General features: G+C 42.2%; 2 protein-coding genes across 4 annotated transcripts in view; one reads left to right on the top strand and one right to left on the bottom strand.

Moving 5' to 3' along the window:
- The first annotated feature begins 171 nt into the window (after positions 1 to 171).
- Positions 172 to 8,758, top strand: LOC103515408 (MFS-type transporter SLC18B1). 3 transcript variants are annotated; one of them, XM_026828120.1, is made up of 8 exons: positions 172 to 512; positions 2,286 to 2,472; positions 3,731 to 3,846; positions 4,488 to 4,678; positions 4,999 to 5,094; positions 6,523 to 6,691; positions 7,671 to 7,713; positions 8,581 to 8,758. In XM_026828120.1, exons 1-8 carry the CDS (start codon positions 375 to 377, stop codon positions 8,634 to 8,636), a joined length of 996 nt encoding a protein of 331 aa, XP_026683921.1. In that variant the 5' UTR covers positions 172 to 374; the 3' UTR covers positions 8,637 to 8,758. The 3 variants fall into 3 exon arrangements, with proteins under 3 accessions (XP_026683921.1, XP_026683920.1, XP_026683919.1); XM_026828119.1 differs by lacking the exon at positions 4,999 to 5,094 and adding an exon at positions 5,602 to 5,697 and having other exon boundaries at positions 185 to 512; positions 7,671 to 8,758; XM_026828118.1 differs by having other exon boundaries at positions 234 to 512; positions 7,671 to 8,758.
- A 2,637-nt stretch (positions 8,759 to 11,395) lies between these two features.
- LOC103515407 (probable sodium/potassium/calcium exchanger CG1090) overlaps positions 11,396 to 14,911 on the bottom strand; it is a 15,283-nt gene continuing 11,767 nt past the window's right edge. Inside the window, exons 7-11 of the mRNA XM_026828122.1 lie at positions 13,791 to 13,998; positions 13,419 to 13,456; positions 12,731 to 12,794; positions 11,870 to 12,001; positions 11,396 to 11,544 (exon numbers count right to left, since the gene is read on the bottom strand). Coding sequence (XP_026683923.1) covers positions 11,396 to 11,544; positions 11,870 to 12,001; positions 12,731 to 12,794; positions 13,419 to 13,456; positions 13,791 to 13,998 — 591 coding nt within the window. The remainder of the gene's footprint in view (positions 11,545 to 11,869; positions 12,002 to 12,730; positions 12,795 to 13,418; positions 13,457 to 13,790; positions 13,999 to 14,911) is intronic.

Genomic DNA, 14,911 nt, shown 5'->3' with positions numbered 1-14,911 from the left:
TCATCTACTCGTATCATCAATCTTTTTACACTGGTAATGCCGCCACTGGTCGCTACTCGATGAAAGTAGCTATTAGGTACTCAACTCCAAACACAGAGCCTAAAAAACTCCGACCCCACCAGGAATTGAACCCGGGACTTTCGGCGAGCACGCCTTGTGTCATACCCACTCGGCCACGGAGGTTGCGTTATGGAATAGAATGTAATTCGTATTAACAATTTATAAATCTCAGTGATATCCAATTTTTCCAAGCCTTCAAGCTAATCTTTACCATCTTTCTCGCTTTTCAGCTGAACAAAATCGGACCCAAGTACCTTTTCAACGGGGGTATCTTCACCACCGGCATATGTGCCATCTTGTTCGGCTGTCTGGACATGGTCGAAGGCCATTACCCGTTCATCATCCTGTCGTTTGTCATCCGGATTGTCGAGGCCATGGGCAATGCGGCCTTCCTGACGGCCAGCTTTGCCATCATCGCCATGGAGTTTCCGGACAATGTGGCCACTACGTTTGTGAGTATTATTATTATTATTATTATTTTATTATTATAATTATTTTATTTTCCAAGTAGCTTAAAGCAAAGGATGGCGATTTCTATAAAACATTAGCATGAAAAGAGCCTATGAGTAAAAAAAGGTTGAGAACCACTGATGGCTTAAAGTAGGTAATTTTTCTGGGAAAAAGTTAATTTTTGATTGGAGTTTGATATCACTTGGTCATAGAATCGAGGTTTAATCCCTTTAAGTGTGACACTTATAGGACACTTTTTTGAGAAAAAAGTGTTAGTGAAGGGGTGAAGCCCAAAAAATCCCGTAGGAATGATGGAAAGCGGTACTGAATGCCAATCTCTGTTTGATTACTCTTCTTGGTAAGAGGGGCACTTTTTCACTTTTAAAGGCTTTTTCCTATGATTTACACCCCATTTTCCGGACAACAATTCTCGCTCTAAAGGTGTGTCCACGTATAGTCGACCGGCCATCGATCGATGTTGACTGACCCGTCCACACTGCCTCAACAACATAGATTTTCCTCGTTGATCGAGGGCCAATCGTTTGGAGACACCTTTAAGGCTTTAAGTCACACTGAAACAAATTTTTTTCAATCAGATTTTTGGAATTGATGCTTCAGTACAGCTTGAGAGCCAGTAATTTATTCATAAATTAAATATAAACCTTAATCTCCCCCACAGGCTTCTCTGGAAACGTTCTTCGGGCTAGGCCTCATCGTGGGGCCCACAGTGGGTGGTGCCCTCTACCAATGGGGTAACTTCATGACCCCATTTGGGCTCTTTTGGATACTTTTCGATAACAATCTCTCTATTCCCCCCACAGGCTTCTCTGGAAACGTTCTTCGGGCTAGGCCTCATCGTGGGGCCCACAGTGGGTGGTGCCCTCTACCAATGGGGCAACTTCATGACCCCATTCGTAGTGCTGGGGTTCATGTTATTCCTGTCCGCCCTCATGACCATGTTTGTCCTGCCCGAACATCAGCAGCGTGAACCCGATGATCAAACTGGCGGTGAGTAAAAGTAGAATCACGTCACGTGAAGTCATGGGGAGTCAAAGTAGAAACACTACTATCACGTCCCGTCATGTCAACTCATGGGGAGTCAGAAAGGTGTAGTTCAAAGTTTTCCCATAATATTGTAGGTAAAGTAAGGGGAAGTGACTTCTCCAATAGCGGGTATATTTTTCAGCGGCGTATCGCAGAGCTAAGGGAGTAGGCACGATAATAGTTCCACACATGCGTCACAACATGGGTGGTAACTTCCCCTTCTCTCCCTGAATAGTGTGGAATTAGGGGAAGTGAATCCTCCTATTGGAAATTTGCCGAATTCGGGGAGTTTATTTTTCAGTGGCGGGTCACAGGGTTGTAGGATTGGCTCTGATATAAGGCTACTTAAGGCCAACCATTCACTATCAAGTAAACCTAGCAGATACACCTAAGAGTGAGTGGCTGGCCTAAGATTCTTACATACGGGTACGAAGTTACAAATATAAGAGTTAGTTAAACCATACGAGCGGCTACTGGAAAGCTGAAAGCAGGTTGTATGACCCTGCCATTATTCATAAATTAAATATAACCCTTAATCTCCCCCACAGGCTTCTCTGGAAACGTTCTTCGGGCTAGGCCTCATCGAGGGGCCCACAGTGGGTGGTGCCCTCTACCAATGGGGTAACTTCATGACCCCATTCGTCGTACTGGGGTTCATGTTATTCCTGTCATGACCCCATTCGGGCTCTTTTGGATACTTTTCGATAACAATCTCTCTATTCCCCCCACAGGCTTCCCTGGAAACGTTCTTCGGGCTAGGCCTCATCGTGGGACCCACAGTGGGTGGTGCCCTCTATCAGTGGGGTAACTTCATGACCCCATTCGTAGTGCTGGGGTTCATGTTATTCCTGTCCGCCCTCATGACCATGTTTGTCTTGCCCGAACATCAGCAGCGTGAACCCGATGATCAAACTGGCGGTGAGTAAAATTAGAATCACGTCACGTCACGTGAAGTCATGGGGAGTCAAAGTAGAAACACTACTATCACGTCCCGTCATGTCAACTCGTGGGGAGTCAGAAAGGTGTAGTTCAAAGTTTTCCCATAATATTGTAGGTAATTTCGTTCAGGACAGCCAGAATACATGTCACGTGACGGACGTGATGGTAGTGTATTTCTAGTTTCTACCTTACGTCTCATCTCCAAAAGGTCCTTGGGTTCGATTTTTGTCCTGCCCGAACATCAGCAGCGTGAACCCGATGATCAAACTGGCGGTGAGTAAAAGTAGAATCACGTCACGTCACGTGAAGTCATGGGGAGTCAAAGTAGAAACACTACTATCACGTCCCGTCATCTCAACTCGTGGGGAGTCAGAAAGGTGTAGTTCAAAGTTTTCCCATAATATTGTAGGTAATTTCCTTTAGGACAGCCAGACTACATTTCACGTGACGTGATGGTAGTGTATTTCTAGTTTCTACTAGGGATGTTGCGATATATCGAAAACCGATATATATCGATATATTTTTTTGTCCTGCCCGAACATCAGCAGCGTGAACCCGATGATCAAACTGGCGGTGAGTAAAAGTAGAATCACGTCACGTCACGTGAAGTCATGCGGAGTTAAATTAGAAACACTACTATCACGTCCCGTCATGTCAACTCATGGGGAATCAGAAAGGTGTAGTTCAAAGTTTTCCCATAATATTGTAGGTGATTTCGTTCAGGACAGCCAGACTACATTTCACGTGACGTGAAGGTAGTGTATTTCTAGTTTCTACCTTACGTCTCATCTCCTTCATGCAAAAGGTCCTTGGGTTCGATTTTCAGACTAAAATGTGTGCGTTAGGGGTCGGTCATTCTCTGTCAGGTATAGATCTGACAGGTGCGTCTGTCAGATCTACGTGATAGTAAGTGGCTAGCCTTAGGTGGATATATCGATATCGATATATTTGAGGGGCCGATATATCGATTTATCGATATATTTGCAACTCATTTACATCCCTAGTTTCTACCTTACGTCTCATCTCCTTCATGCAAAAGGTCCTTGGGTTCGATTTTCAGACTAAAATGTGTGCGTTAGGGGTCGGTCATTCTCTGTCAGGTAGATCTGACAGGTGCGCCTGTCAGATCTACCTGATAGTAAGCTGGCCTTAGGTGGCAGGGAACACCTCCGACATTAAACTCCCCTAGTAGTTACCTTCCACATTTTATTGTTACTTATGTACCTACTGTTTTCAGCTAAACTAATTCAAGCACTGAAGATCCCTGGTGTATTCCTGGCAGCTCTATCCATAGTAGTCACCTCAATGAGTATTGGATTCCTACAGGCAACTCTGGAACCTCATCTGAGACAGGTATGTCAGATCCTTGAGTAGACCAGCGTCTGGCTTAGGGCTTAAAGACTCTAAACTAGGTAAAAATATAAAGCCTAGCTTATGACTTAGTGGAAATAACAGCTCACCCTAATACCAGACACTCACTATCAGGTAGACCTGACAGGTACACTTGATCAGGTCCGCCTGTTAGGTCTGCTTGATACTTTGTGTGCTTATTAGGAAGACCTGACAGGCGGACCTGATCAGGTGTACATGTCAGATCTAGCTGATAGTGAGTGGCTGCCCTAACCATCTTATCCAGCCGGCAGTTTTTCAAGGGGTTCAACCTGTTTCAAAGCTAAAATTGCAATAAAATTTGGCCCTTCGGGCCGAATTTCAAACATTAACTCTCAAGAACCTCTCTAAATTTCTATAATTCGATCTCATTTGATATTAGGAAGACCTGACAGGCGGACCTGATCAGGTGTACATGTCAGATCTAGCTGATAGTGAGTGGCTGCCCTAACCATCTTATCCAGCCGGCAGTTTTTCAAGGGGTTCAACCTGTTTCAAAGCTAAAATTGCAATAAAATTTGGCCCTTCGGGCCGAATTTCAAACATTAACTCTCAAGAACCTCTCTAAATTTCTATAATTCGATCCCATTTGATCCCCATTTCAGTTCCACCTATCCCCAATGGTGCTTGGCCTGATGTTCGTTATTAACGGGGGTACTTACGCCCTAATGGCCCCGTGTTGGGGTTGGTTATGTGACCGCTATCTGTACCCAAAGGTCGTCACTGTGATTGGGTGTGTTCTGCTGGCCGTTGGGTTCAGTCTGATTGGCCCCGCCCCTTTTATACCGGGTGAAACGTGAGTATTTTGATCCACCCTTATTTTATTGTTTTTATGGGTGCCTATTAGATTGCTAGGTATTTTATTAAGGAGTACGTTAGTGTCCACCCCACCAAGTCAAAAAGTTTGATTAACTTTATATTCATACGTAGAACCTAATGGACCTCCTTTTCTTTGGTTTTAGTGTTGGGAAGAGGATTTTTATATTTATTTTATTTGAGAAAACGTTTCCAATTCAAAGATTTCAGCGTAATCTGATAAAGAAAAGATTTAAAGGAGGAGAAGAGTAAGAAGGAGAAAAAGAATAACTCAATAATTTGTGTTCTTTTTATTTTCAGAGTTCTCTGGGTGACCATCGTGGGTTTGGTGATTCATGGACTGGGCATCGCTGCCCAACTGGTGGCCTCGTTTACCGACGCTTTGAGAACCGCTATGTAAGTACAAAGGGCATGCTTATGAACAAAGTTTAGTCAATTTTAGGAGCGTAAATAAAACATTTGGGGGCAATCATGTACTGCTGGCGTTTCTCAGCCCCACTCAGGCTGGGTGAGGTGAAAACAAGAAGCATTTTAAGATTATCAGATGAACGATGCGCATATATGCATTTTTTGTACAAAATTGAGGTCAATATCAAATTTAAATTAATTTCCTTCTCATGAAAAATTGTCTTCACACGTAGGGATTTTGATTTTGTCGGGGGCGTTTTCTCTAGGATTGTGTAGCTTTCGACAAGCAGGAGAAGGTGCTGGGCTTTGTCTTAAAAAGAAAGCGAGGGATCTCTTTGATTTTTCCTTGACAGCCAATTCTATATTTATTTTATTTGAGAAAACGTTTCCAATTCAAAGATTTCAGCGTAATCTGATAAAGAAAAGATTTTAAGGAGGAGAAGAGTAAGAAGGAGAAAAAGAATAACTCTTAATTTGTGTCCTTTTTATTTTCAGAGTTCTCTGGGTGACCATCGTGGGTTTGGTGATTCATGGACTCGGCATCGCAGCCCAACTAGTGGCTTCGTTTACCGACGCTTTGAGAACCGCTATGTAAGTACAAAGGGCATGCTTATGAACAAAATTTAGTCAATTTTAGGAGCGTAAATAAAATATTTGGTGGCAATCGTGTACTGCTGGCGTTTCTCAGCCTCACTCAGGTGATTAACTTTATATTCATACGTAGAACCTAATGGACCTCCTTTTCTTTGTTTTAGTGTTGGGAAGAGGATTTTTATATTTATTTTATTTGAGAAAACGTTTCCAATTCAAAGATTTCAGCGTAATCTGATAAAGAAAAGATTTTAAGGAGGAGAAGAGTAATTTGTGTTCTTTTTATTTTCAGAGTTCTCTGGGTGACCATCGTGGGTTTGGTGATTCATGGACTTGGCATCGCTGCCCAACTGGTGGCCTCGTTTACCGACGCTTTGAGAACCGCTATGTAAGTAAAAAGGGCATGCTTATGAACAAAATTTAGTCAATTTTAGGAGCGTAAATAAAACATTTGGGGGCAATCGTGTACTGCTGGCGTTTCTCAGCCTCACTCAGGCTGGGTGAGGTGAAAACAAGAATTTCTCAGCCTCACTCAGACTGGCTGAGGTGAAAACAAGAAGCATTTTAAGATTATCAGATGAACGATGCGCATATATGCATTTTTTGTACAAAATTGAGGTCAATGTCATAAATTTAAATTAATTTCCTCTCATGGAAAATTGTCTTCACACGTAGGGATTTTGATTTTGTCGGGGGCGTTTTCTCTAGGACTGTGTAGCTTTCGACAAGCAGGAAAAGTTGCTGGGATTTGTCTTAATTTTGACAAAGAAAGCGGGGGATCTCTTTGATTTTTCCTTGACAGCCTATTCTTAATACCTATTTCAGTCAATACGGATTTCCCAACAACCTGGAAACGTACGGCCTCATATCCGGCCTGTGGACTTCGACCTTTGCGTTCGGGGCCTTCATCGGGCCGTCAGTGGCCGGGGTTCTCTATGAACATACCGGATTCCCCTACGCCACCCTGTTCATCATTATATCTAGTCTACTAGTGGTAAGTGCTGACAAAACTAGTCATTCGATAGACTATCTCAGAACTCACCCGGGAAATTCGGATTAGATTCAGTAAACTAATCTAGTGGTAAGTGCTGACAATACGTAAGTAATTCAGTAAACTGTCCTAGAACTCTCCCATGAAAGTCGGGGGAAAAAGCGATTTAATTTGTTTTGAACATTCCCAGTGGTTAAAATCGGATAACCCGTTCGAGAGGTAGGTAGGGTAAAGCAAACAAAAAAGTAAGCGTTTTCTCTAGGATTGTGTAGCTTTCGACAAGAAGGAAAAGTTGCTGGGGTTTGTCTTAATTTTGACAAAGAAAGCAGGGGATCTCTTTGATTTTTCCTTGACAGCCTATTCTTAATACCTATTTCAGTCAATACGGATTTCCCAACAACCTGGAAACGTACGGCCTCATATCCGGCCTGTGGACTTCGACCTTTGCGTTCGGGGCCTTCATCGGGCCGTCAGTGGCCGGGGTTCTCTATGAACATACCGGATTCCCCTACGCCACCCTGTTCATCATTATATCTAGTCTACTAGTGGTAAGTGCTGACGAAACTAGTCATTTGATAGACTATCCCAGAACTCACCCGGGAAATTCGGACTAGATTCAGTAAACTAATCTAGTGGTAAGTGCTGACAAAACTTAAGTAATTCAGTAAACTGTCCTGTCCTAGAACTCACCCGTGCAAGTCGGGGTAAAAAGCGATTTAATTTGTTTTGAACATTCCCAGTGGTTAAAATCGGATAACCCGTTCGAGAGGTAGGTAGGATAAAGCAAACAAAAAAGCAAAGGAAAATTCGTCCAATGAAATTCCTCTTGCAAAAGGATATCATCAGTAATCCTGTTCTAAAAGATTGGGCTGAAAGAAATTTACAAAACACGCCCGCTTCCTCTCGTTTCTCAACACACGCACTCCCTCGTCTTCATGTCAGTTTGAATGTTTGTAATAACCTCGTCCTATGTGCTTTTCAGGGCGTGTTCGTCGCCATCTTCCTCATGGTATCGCGGCCCACAGGTAAGTACCGCGAAGTGGGCGCCGAAACCGAGCCCATCATCAACAAACATCTCGAGAACGGAGTGTCCGGGGGCGGCTCAGCCAATCACTCCACCTTTAACCTGTCGGCGGCCCGGCTGTTCGGCTCGACTAGCTCGCTAAACCTCGACCGGCCGCCGGGCATGAGCGGCATTATCCCGTGCTCTTCGTATAAGAACCGCCTCGGCACGTGGAACCGAAAGGACGCCGAGTACATTTTCAGCCAGAGCTACGGGAGTACTCACGATAATAGCACCGCGCATGCGTCACAGCACGGGTGGTAACTTCCCCTTCTTTCCCTGAATAGTATGGAGTAAGGGGAAGTGACTTCTCCAATAGCGGGTATATTTTTCAGCGGCGTATCGCAGAGCTAAGGGAGTAGGCACGATAATAGTTCCACGCATGCGTCACAACATGGGTGGTAACTTCCCCTTCTCTCCCTGAATAGTGTGGAGTTAGGGGAAGTGAATCCTCTCCGCGCATGCGTCACAATACCGGTGGTAACTTCCCCTTCTCTCCCTGAATAGTATGGAGTGAGGGGAAGTGAATCCTCCTATTGGAAATTTGCCGAATTCGGGGAGTTTATTTTTCAGTGGCGGGTCACATGGTTGTAGGATTGGCTCTGATATAAGGCTACTTAAGGCCAACCATTCACTATCAAGTAAACCTAGCAGATACACCTTATAGTGAGTGGCTGGCCTAAGATTCTTACATACGGGTACGAAGTTACGAACATAAGAGTTAGTTAAACCATACGAGCGGCTACTGGAAAGCTGAAAGCAGGTTGTATGACCCTGCCATATTACCTTCTTCTGGCTTTCCCTCATTCCCTCTTTTCTTCATTCACAGGTCCAGTGCATGTAAGTTTACGTTATTATGATGAAATGAGAAGAAGTTCAAATTGAAATGATTCTGTTTTATAAACGATGTAAAATAATGATAGTTAAGATTTAAAATTTAAGCCTTTGTACATAAATCCTAGTTTTAAGTCATGAAATAAATAAAAAGAACTAAGCAACATGTTAAATTGTTCACTTTTTTCTTCTTTTATGATCATGCTTCTCAGGCCACTTTTGTAGTTTGTACCGAGATGGATTTTCGGTCTTCGCTTCCTGACTAATAGTTGTTTGAGTAAAATAAAAGAAAACACGTTCTTTTAGGTAACAGCTAAAGAGAAATAAAATTTATACGTTTATTTTATTGTCTTTAAGGGATAGGGCATAGGTAGTTAAATAATGATATAATCAATAATTATATTTAATAATTCATAGGAGATAATAGATTAAAAAATAATTTTTACTAATTTTGTAGGACATTTTACAATAATTCCGAGGAATAAGTACCACATTCAATAATTGCCAAAAAATTTCAAGGATGAAATATGTATGTAGGTACGTTAGGTTTTATGTACCTACCTATTTGTGGAAATCGATTTTCAAGGGAAATGGCAGTTGGTAGGTAACCTTTCAGATATTATTTTATTTATTTTGGTACCTATATTTAAAATTCCCAATTATTATGTACTCTTTTAGAGTAGGTTTGTCTTACATTTTAACCTAAAGGAAATTTATCTGGAGGTGTGTGTAGCAATTCCCCACATATATGTAGATGCTATAGGGCCACAAAAATTATAGGTAATAAATTTAATAATAATATCTGTAATCAGTTTTTAAAATTCCCAATTATTATGTACTCTTTTAGAGTAGGTTTGTCTTACATTTTAACCTAAAGGAAATTTATCTGGAGGTGTGTGTAGCATTTCCCCACATATATGTAGATGCTATGGGGCACAAAAATTATAGGTAATAAATTTAATAATAATATCTGTAATCAGTTTTTTTTTTTCATGATTTGGCCTTTTGAGATTTAAATCTCTGACCATTTTTGCCCTAAATATAACAAGCCTTCTTTGGGATTTTATTAGACATTGTAATCAGTTTTTTTTTTCATGATTTGGCCCTTTGAGATTTAAATCTCTGACCATTTTTGCCCTAAATATAACAAGCCTTCTTTGGGACTTTATTAGACATCTAATTAAATTACGGACCTATGTCTATGTCTTAATTGCAATCAATACTGTTAATTTAATACCGCTTAATTATTAAGCAAAATAATTATTTTTAATTAAACAAAATTCAGAGATCATGGAAAAGATAGGTAAGTATAATAATTTAATACCGCTTAATTATTAAGCAAAATAATTATTTTTAATTAAACAAAATTCAGAGATCATGGAAAAGATAGGTAAGTATAAATTTAGTTTTTCTTCTTTTACAGAACGGTCGTCTTTCTCAATAAAATCACGATTTAGTTCTAACTCTACATTTCAAGTCATCAACCTCTTTCTTTTTCAAGGGGTTTTATTTAATACTAATACTATAAGTAGATAATAATACTATAAGTGTGTCCACACATAGTGGGCCGGTCATCGATCGATGTCGACTGACACGTACAGAATAGGGCAGACTACATTAGGTATTATGTGTCTGTACCCGAAAGTAAGAATATTTTCATACTGCTGGGGTAAAGGGGTTTTCCAACCTTACGCCAGCCACTCACTACATATCGGGTAGCCCTAACAGCTGATCAGATCTACCTGATAGTGTGTGTGTGTGTGCTCATCAGGTAGACCTGACAGGCACGAACATCGATGTTTTATTTTTCGATGTTCGATGTCTGTGGTTCCTCATGAAGTGGGATTTTTTTTCTCAATTTCCAAAAAAAATCCCTCGAACTTAAAATTTCCCATATGGAATTTACGCGGAAAGGACCATATAATACCGAAAATCCAAAAAACATCGAAATCCCGATAATATCGAACATCGATGTTTTTGATTACGATACATCGGATACTCGATATATCGAAGTTTAAAAACATCGATGTATCGAACATCGATGTTTTCGTCTCGATGTCCCAACCCTAACACGTCAGGCAGTGTGGGCCTCGGCAACATAGATTTACCTCGTCCATCCACGTGACGGCCGGTCGACTATGTTTTGACACACCTTTTTGGTTTCAGTCTGATTGGCCCCGCCCCTTTTATACCGGGTGAAACGTGAGTATTTTGATCCACCCTTATTTTATTGTTTTTATGGGTACCTATTAGATTGCTAGGTATTTTATTAAGGAGTGCGTTAGTGTCCACCCCACCAAGTCAAAAAGTTCGATTAACTATATTCATACGTAGAACCTAATGGACCTCCTTTTCTTTGGTTTTAGTGTTGGGAAGAGGATTTTTATATTTATTTTATTTGAGAAAACGTTTCCAATTCAAAGATTTCAGCGTAATCTGATAAAGAAAAGATTTTAAGGAGGAGAAGAGTAATTTGTGTTCTTTTTATTTTCAGAGTTCTCTGGGTGACCATCGTGGGTTTGGTGATTCATGGACTGGGCATCGCTGCCCAACTGGTGGCCTCGTTTACCGACGCTTTGAGAACCGCTATGTAAGTACAAAGGGCATGCTTATGAACAAAGTTTAGTCAATTTTAGGAGCGTAAATAAAACATTAGGGGGCATTCGTGTACTGCTGGCGTTTCTCAGCCCCACTCAGGCTGGGTGAGGTGAAAACAAGAAGCATTTTAAGATTATCAGATGAACGATGCGCAGATATGCATTTTTTGTACAAAATTGAGGTCAATGTCATAAATTTAAATCAATTTCCTCTCATGGAAAATTGTCTTCACACGTAAGGATTTTGATTTTGTCGGGGACGTTTTCTCCAAGATTGTGTAGCTTTCGACAAGCAGGAAAAGTTGCTGAGGTTTGTCTTACTTTTGACAAAGAAAGCGGGGGATCTTTGGAGTAGGTCAGACCTGGGGGGAGAAAAAAGTACTTGAGTACCGTGGAAAGGGAGAAAAAGTTCATACCCCCTAATACAGAAGCAGAACGCATTTTAGCCTAAAATAAAACTCCAATCATCCATTGGGAACGGGTGCATTCAACTTGCTATCACCGCTGTCTAATGTCGATCATGATATTCGTGACCTCTAAGGCCCGTTCTCACTTGTTGTTCGAGAAAAAAAGTCGTGTCCTGCGTAAGTGGGAACACTCTAATTTAAATTACATTACCTACAGGACAATCTGAAAAAATCGGATGAAACTCACGACAAGTGGGAACGGGCCTTTAGTTTGTCTTACCTTTGCTATAAACGTTGACATGGCTGCCCGGTTTGATAATTGCCGTCTGCAGGAACCAGGGCAATCCCAGACATACCAGAATGTCGAACACGTTACTGCCCACTGCGTTGGATACTGCCATGTCGCCATAACCTGAAGGAAATAGCAAGATGAAATAAGAGTATCCAGAATAGAATATACCCTCTGTTTAAACTACCAGAATGGTACAGAAAAGTTCCTTTACTAACACAGTCCGAAGGTGTGTCCAGCTATCAATCGATGTCCACACTGCCTCGATAACATACTTTCTTCTCGTCAATCGATATCGATCGACGGCCGGTTCATTATGTTTGGAGACACCTTTAGAATGCGGATAGAATTCTATTTTTGGCAAGGGTAAGTAAAGGGCAGGGTGAGGGAAACCCGTTCCGGAGCCGACGATCCGGCTGCCATGAATGTAGCTCCGGCCACATCTGGACGAAGCTTGAGCTCTGAAATAATAAAATAAATACATAATAAAGAAATTAATAAACTCTTAAGGTTTGTCCAGACATAGCCGACCGGCCGTTGATCGATATCCATCGTTGGTCGGTCGACTATGTGTGAACGTAGGTATACTTATTTACGATTAGTACAGTGGTACCGCGCTGGCTTCAACTTGCTTGTCATGCGCTATTGACAAGAACTTTGCAATCGTATTTTGACAGAAAATACTTCGATTTTGGCTCGTATATGACGGGTTACTAGTTGACCCTAAATGAGAAGTAGGAAACCCGAAGAGAGGAAGAGAAGCAGTGCTTCCCTAGCCCTCATGGAGAACACGCCAATGAAGGAACGGAATCACAGCTTCGCTAGCTTCCATACCGATACTCAAATACGTACCTTCCTTGACAACTGCTAAACTGGAGAGTGCGTCTGGAACGCTGACCCCGGCAGCTACGAACGTTATTTACGATTAGTACAGTGGTACCGCGCTGGCTTCAACTTGCTTGTCATGCGCTTTTAACAAGAACTTTGCAATCGTATTTTGACAGAAAATACTTCAATTTTGGCTCGTATATGACGGGTTACTTGTTGACCCTAAATGAGAATGTATCCAAAGAGGTAAAAAAGTAGCTTTACCTTCACAAATCCTGCCAAAGAGATCACAAAGTAGTCGTCGCACACGATGGCCGTACGAACGTCAGGCCCATGACTGTGTCTGGAATACCCAGTGTGCTACCTGGAACAATAGAGGATACAATCAAATACCTGTAACACTAGGGCTGTAAAGCTGTGTCAACGGCCATGGATACACCGTCCACACTGCCTCGACAACATACATAGATTAATGTGGAGAGGCGGTTAGGTAGCCGAACGGAGGAGTTTTCCCATTTCCCCGTCACTAAAAACTTCAACAATTAGAACAGTGACGTTAAATCTAGTCAGCTTAGTTTGCAAGTAATTGCAAGCGCTAGTTCGCGGGTTAGATTCCCGAGCGGAATTGTCCTAAAGAGATACAGCTCATTCTCTCTTCGATTTCGGGACGGTTAAATGAAGAACGTACCGATGCACAAGGTGGTACGAACGTCAGGCCCATGACTGTGTCTGGAATACCCAGTGTGCTACCTGGAACAATAGAGGATACAATCAAATACCTGTAACACTAGAGAAGTAACTGTAAAGCTGTGTCAACGGCCATCGATACACCGTCCACACTGCCTCGACAACATAGATTAATGTGGAGAGGCGGTTAGGTAGCCGAATGGAGGGGTTTTCCCCGTCACTAAAAACTTCAACAATTAGAACAGTGACGTTAAATCTAGTCAGCTTAGTTTGCAAGTAATTGCAAGCTCTAGGTCGCGGGTTAGATTCCCGAGCGGAATTGTCCTAAATAGATTCTCTCCTCGATTTCGGGACGGTTAAGTGAAGAACGTACCGTTGCACAAGGTGAACCACTTACCTACGATGGTGATCATCCACACCATGATGTAGGAATAGACGGAGATCCAGAACATACTGACGCAAAAGGTGAACGGGTACCAGTCCCGGAACTTTTCGGTCTTCACGTCCGGCATGGTGGATCGACACAGGTAGTGGATAGGATAGGTGATGTACCACTGGACTAGGGTGAACACGGTGGCAGGGTCTGGCTTATCGAGGGGGTTCACCTGAAAATAGGATAGATTATTATTATGTTAAGGCGGTCTCTTCCTGATCCCTTATGTGCCGCGTCCATTGCAGTTTAAGGACTGTTGCACTAAAATTACCTAGTCAGCTCCAGGCTCCAGGTTTACTGAAACGACAGGCTTGATATTACAGGACAGCCTTAAGTTTTCGGAACAATCTTATAAAGAACCAACCACCAACCTAGGTACATGAAGTGCTATGTCCGGGGCCGATTCCCATCGCGGCGACGAACTTTTTATCCCCACATGTATGATGAGGCTCCTTCTCTTATACCGTACTGACCTTATTCATTCTCCTTTCCTGTGTCCAACTCTCTTTTGATTTCTGAAACAAGATCCGTAGCGTTGTTTTATTCCCTCTATCAAACCTCTTTCTCCATAATAAGGGTCTAAATTCTTTGGACGCTCCGGAAAGGAATATCTGGCTCTCGGTAGAAATTGGATCTCATTGGGAGGAATTTCACTCTCAAGGGCCGATTCTTATGAACAGAAACATATTAGCTCCTAACCGGGACTAAAGTATCTATCCAAATGCTGATTGACCAAAATTTGTTTCAGTCTTAACTTAAGATGGTGAGATTTTTGCTTCATAAAGTGTCTCAGCCAGACACTATCAGGTGATATCCCTGTCGAGTGTCGGTCTAGTCCACGGTGGATAGTGGAGTGTTTGGCCTAAATTGGAGTGCAAGTATAATTGGACTCACGACGCTAGCGCAGATGCTGCGTTCGCTGTGGTGACCTAATAGTCTCTCTGTATGGCTACCAACGGGGCCTTGTGGTACCCTTTTGTGATGGTCTTGGCGTTCTGTGCTCCTCCTACTGCGAATCTCCGTCCAGTTCTCACATATTCTCCGTAGTCCTGCGCTTAACCTCCTTGGATCAAGGGAAGCGAAAG

The sequence above is a fragment of the Diaphorina citri genome, unplaced genomic scaffold (assembly GCF_000475195.1).
Source record: "Diaphorina citri unplaced genomic scaffold, Diaci psyllid genome assembly version 1.1 scaffold1333, whole genome shotgun sequence".
In the NCBI taxonomy this organism is placed as follows: Eukaryota; Metazoa; Arthropoda; class Insecta; order Hemiptera; family Psyllidae; genus Diaphorina; species Diaphorina citri.
Note: the sequence above shows the minus strand (reverse complement) of the source record. Positions and strands in the feature narration are given on the sequence as shown.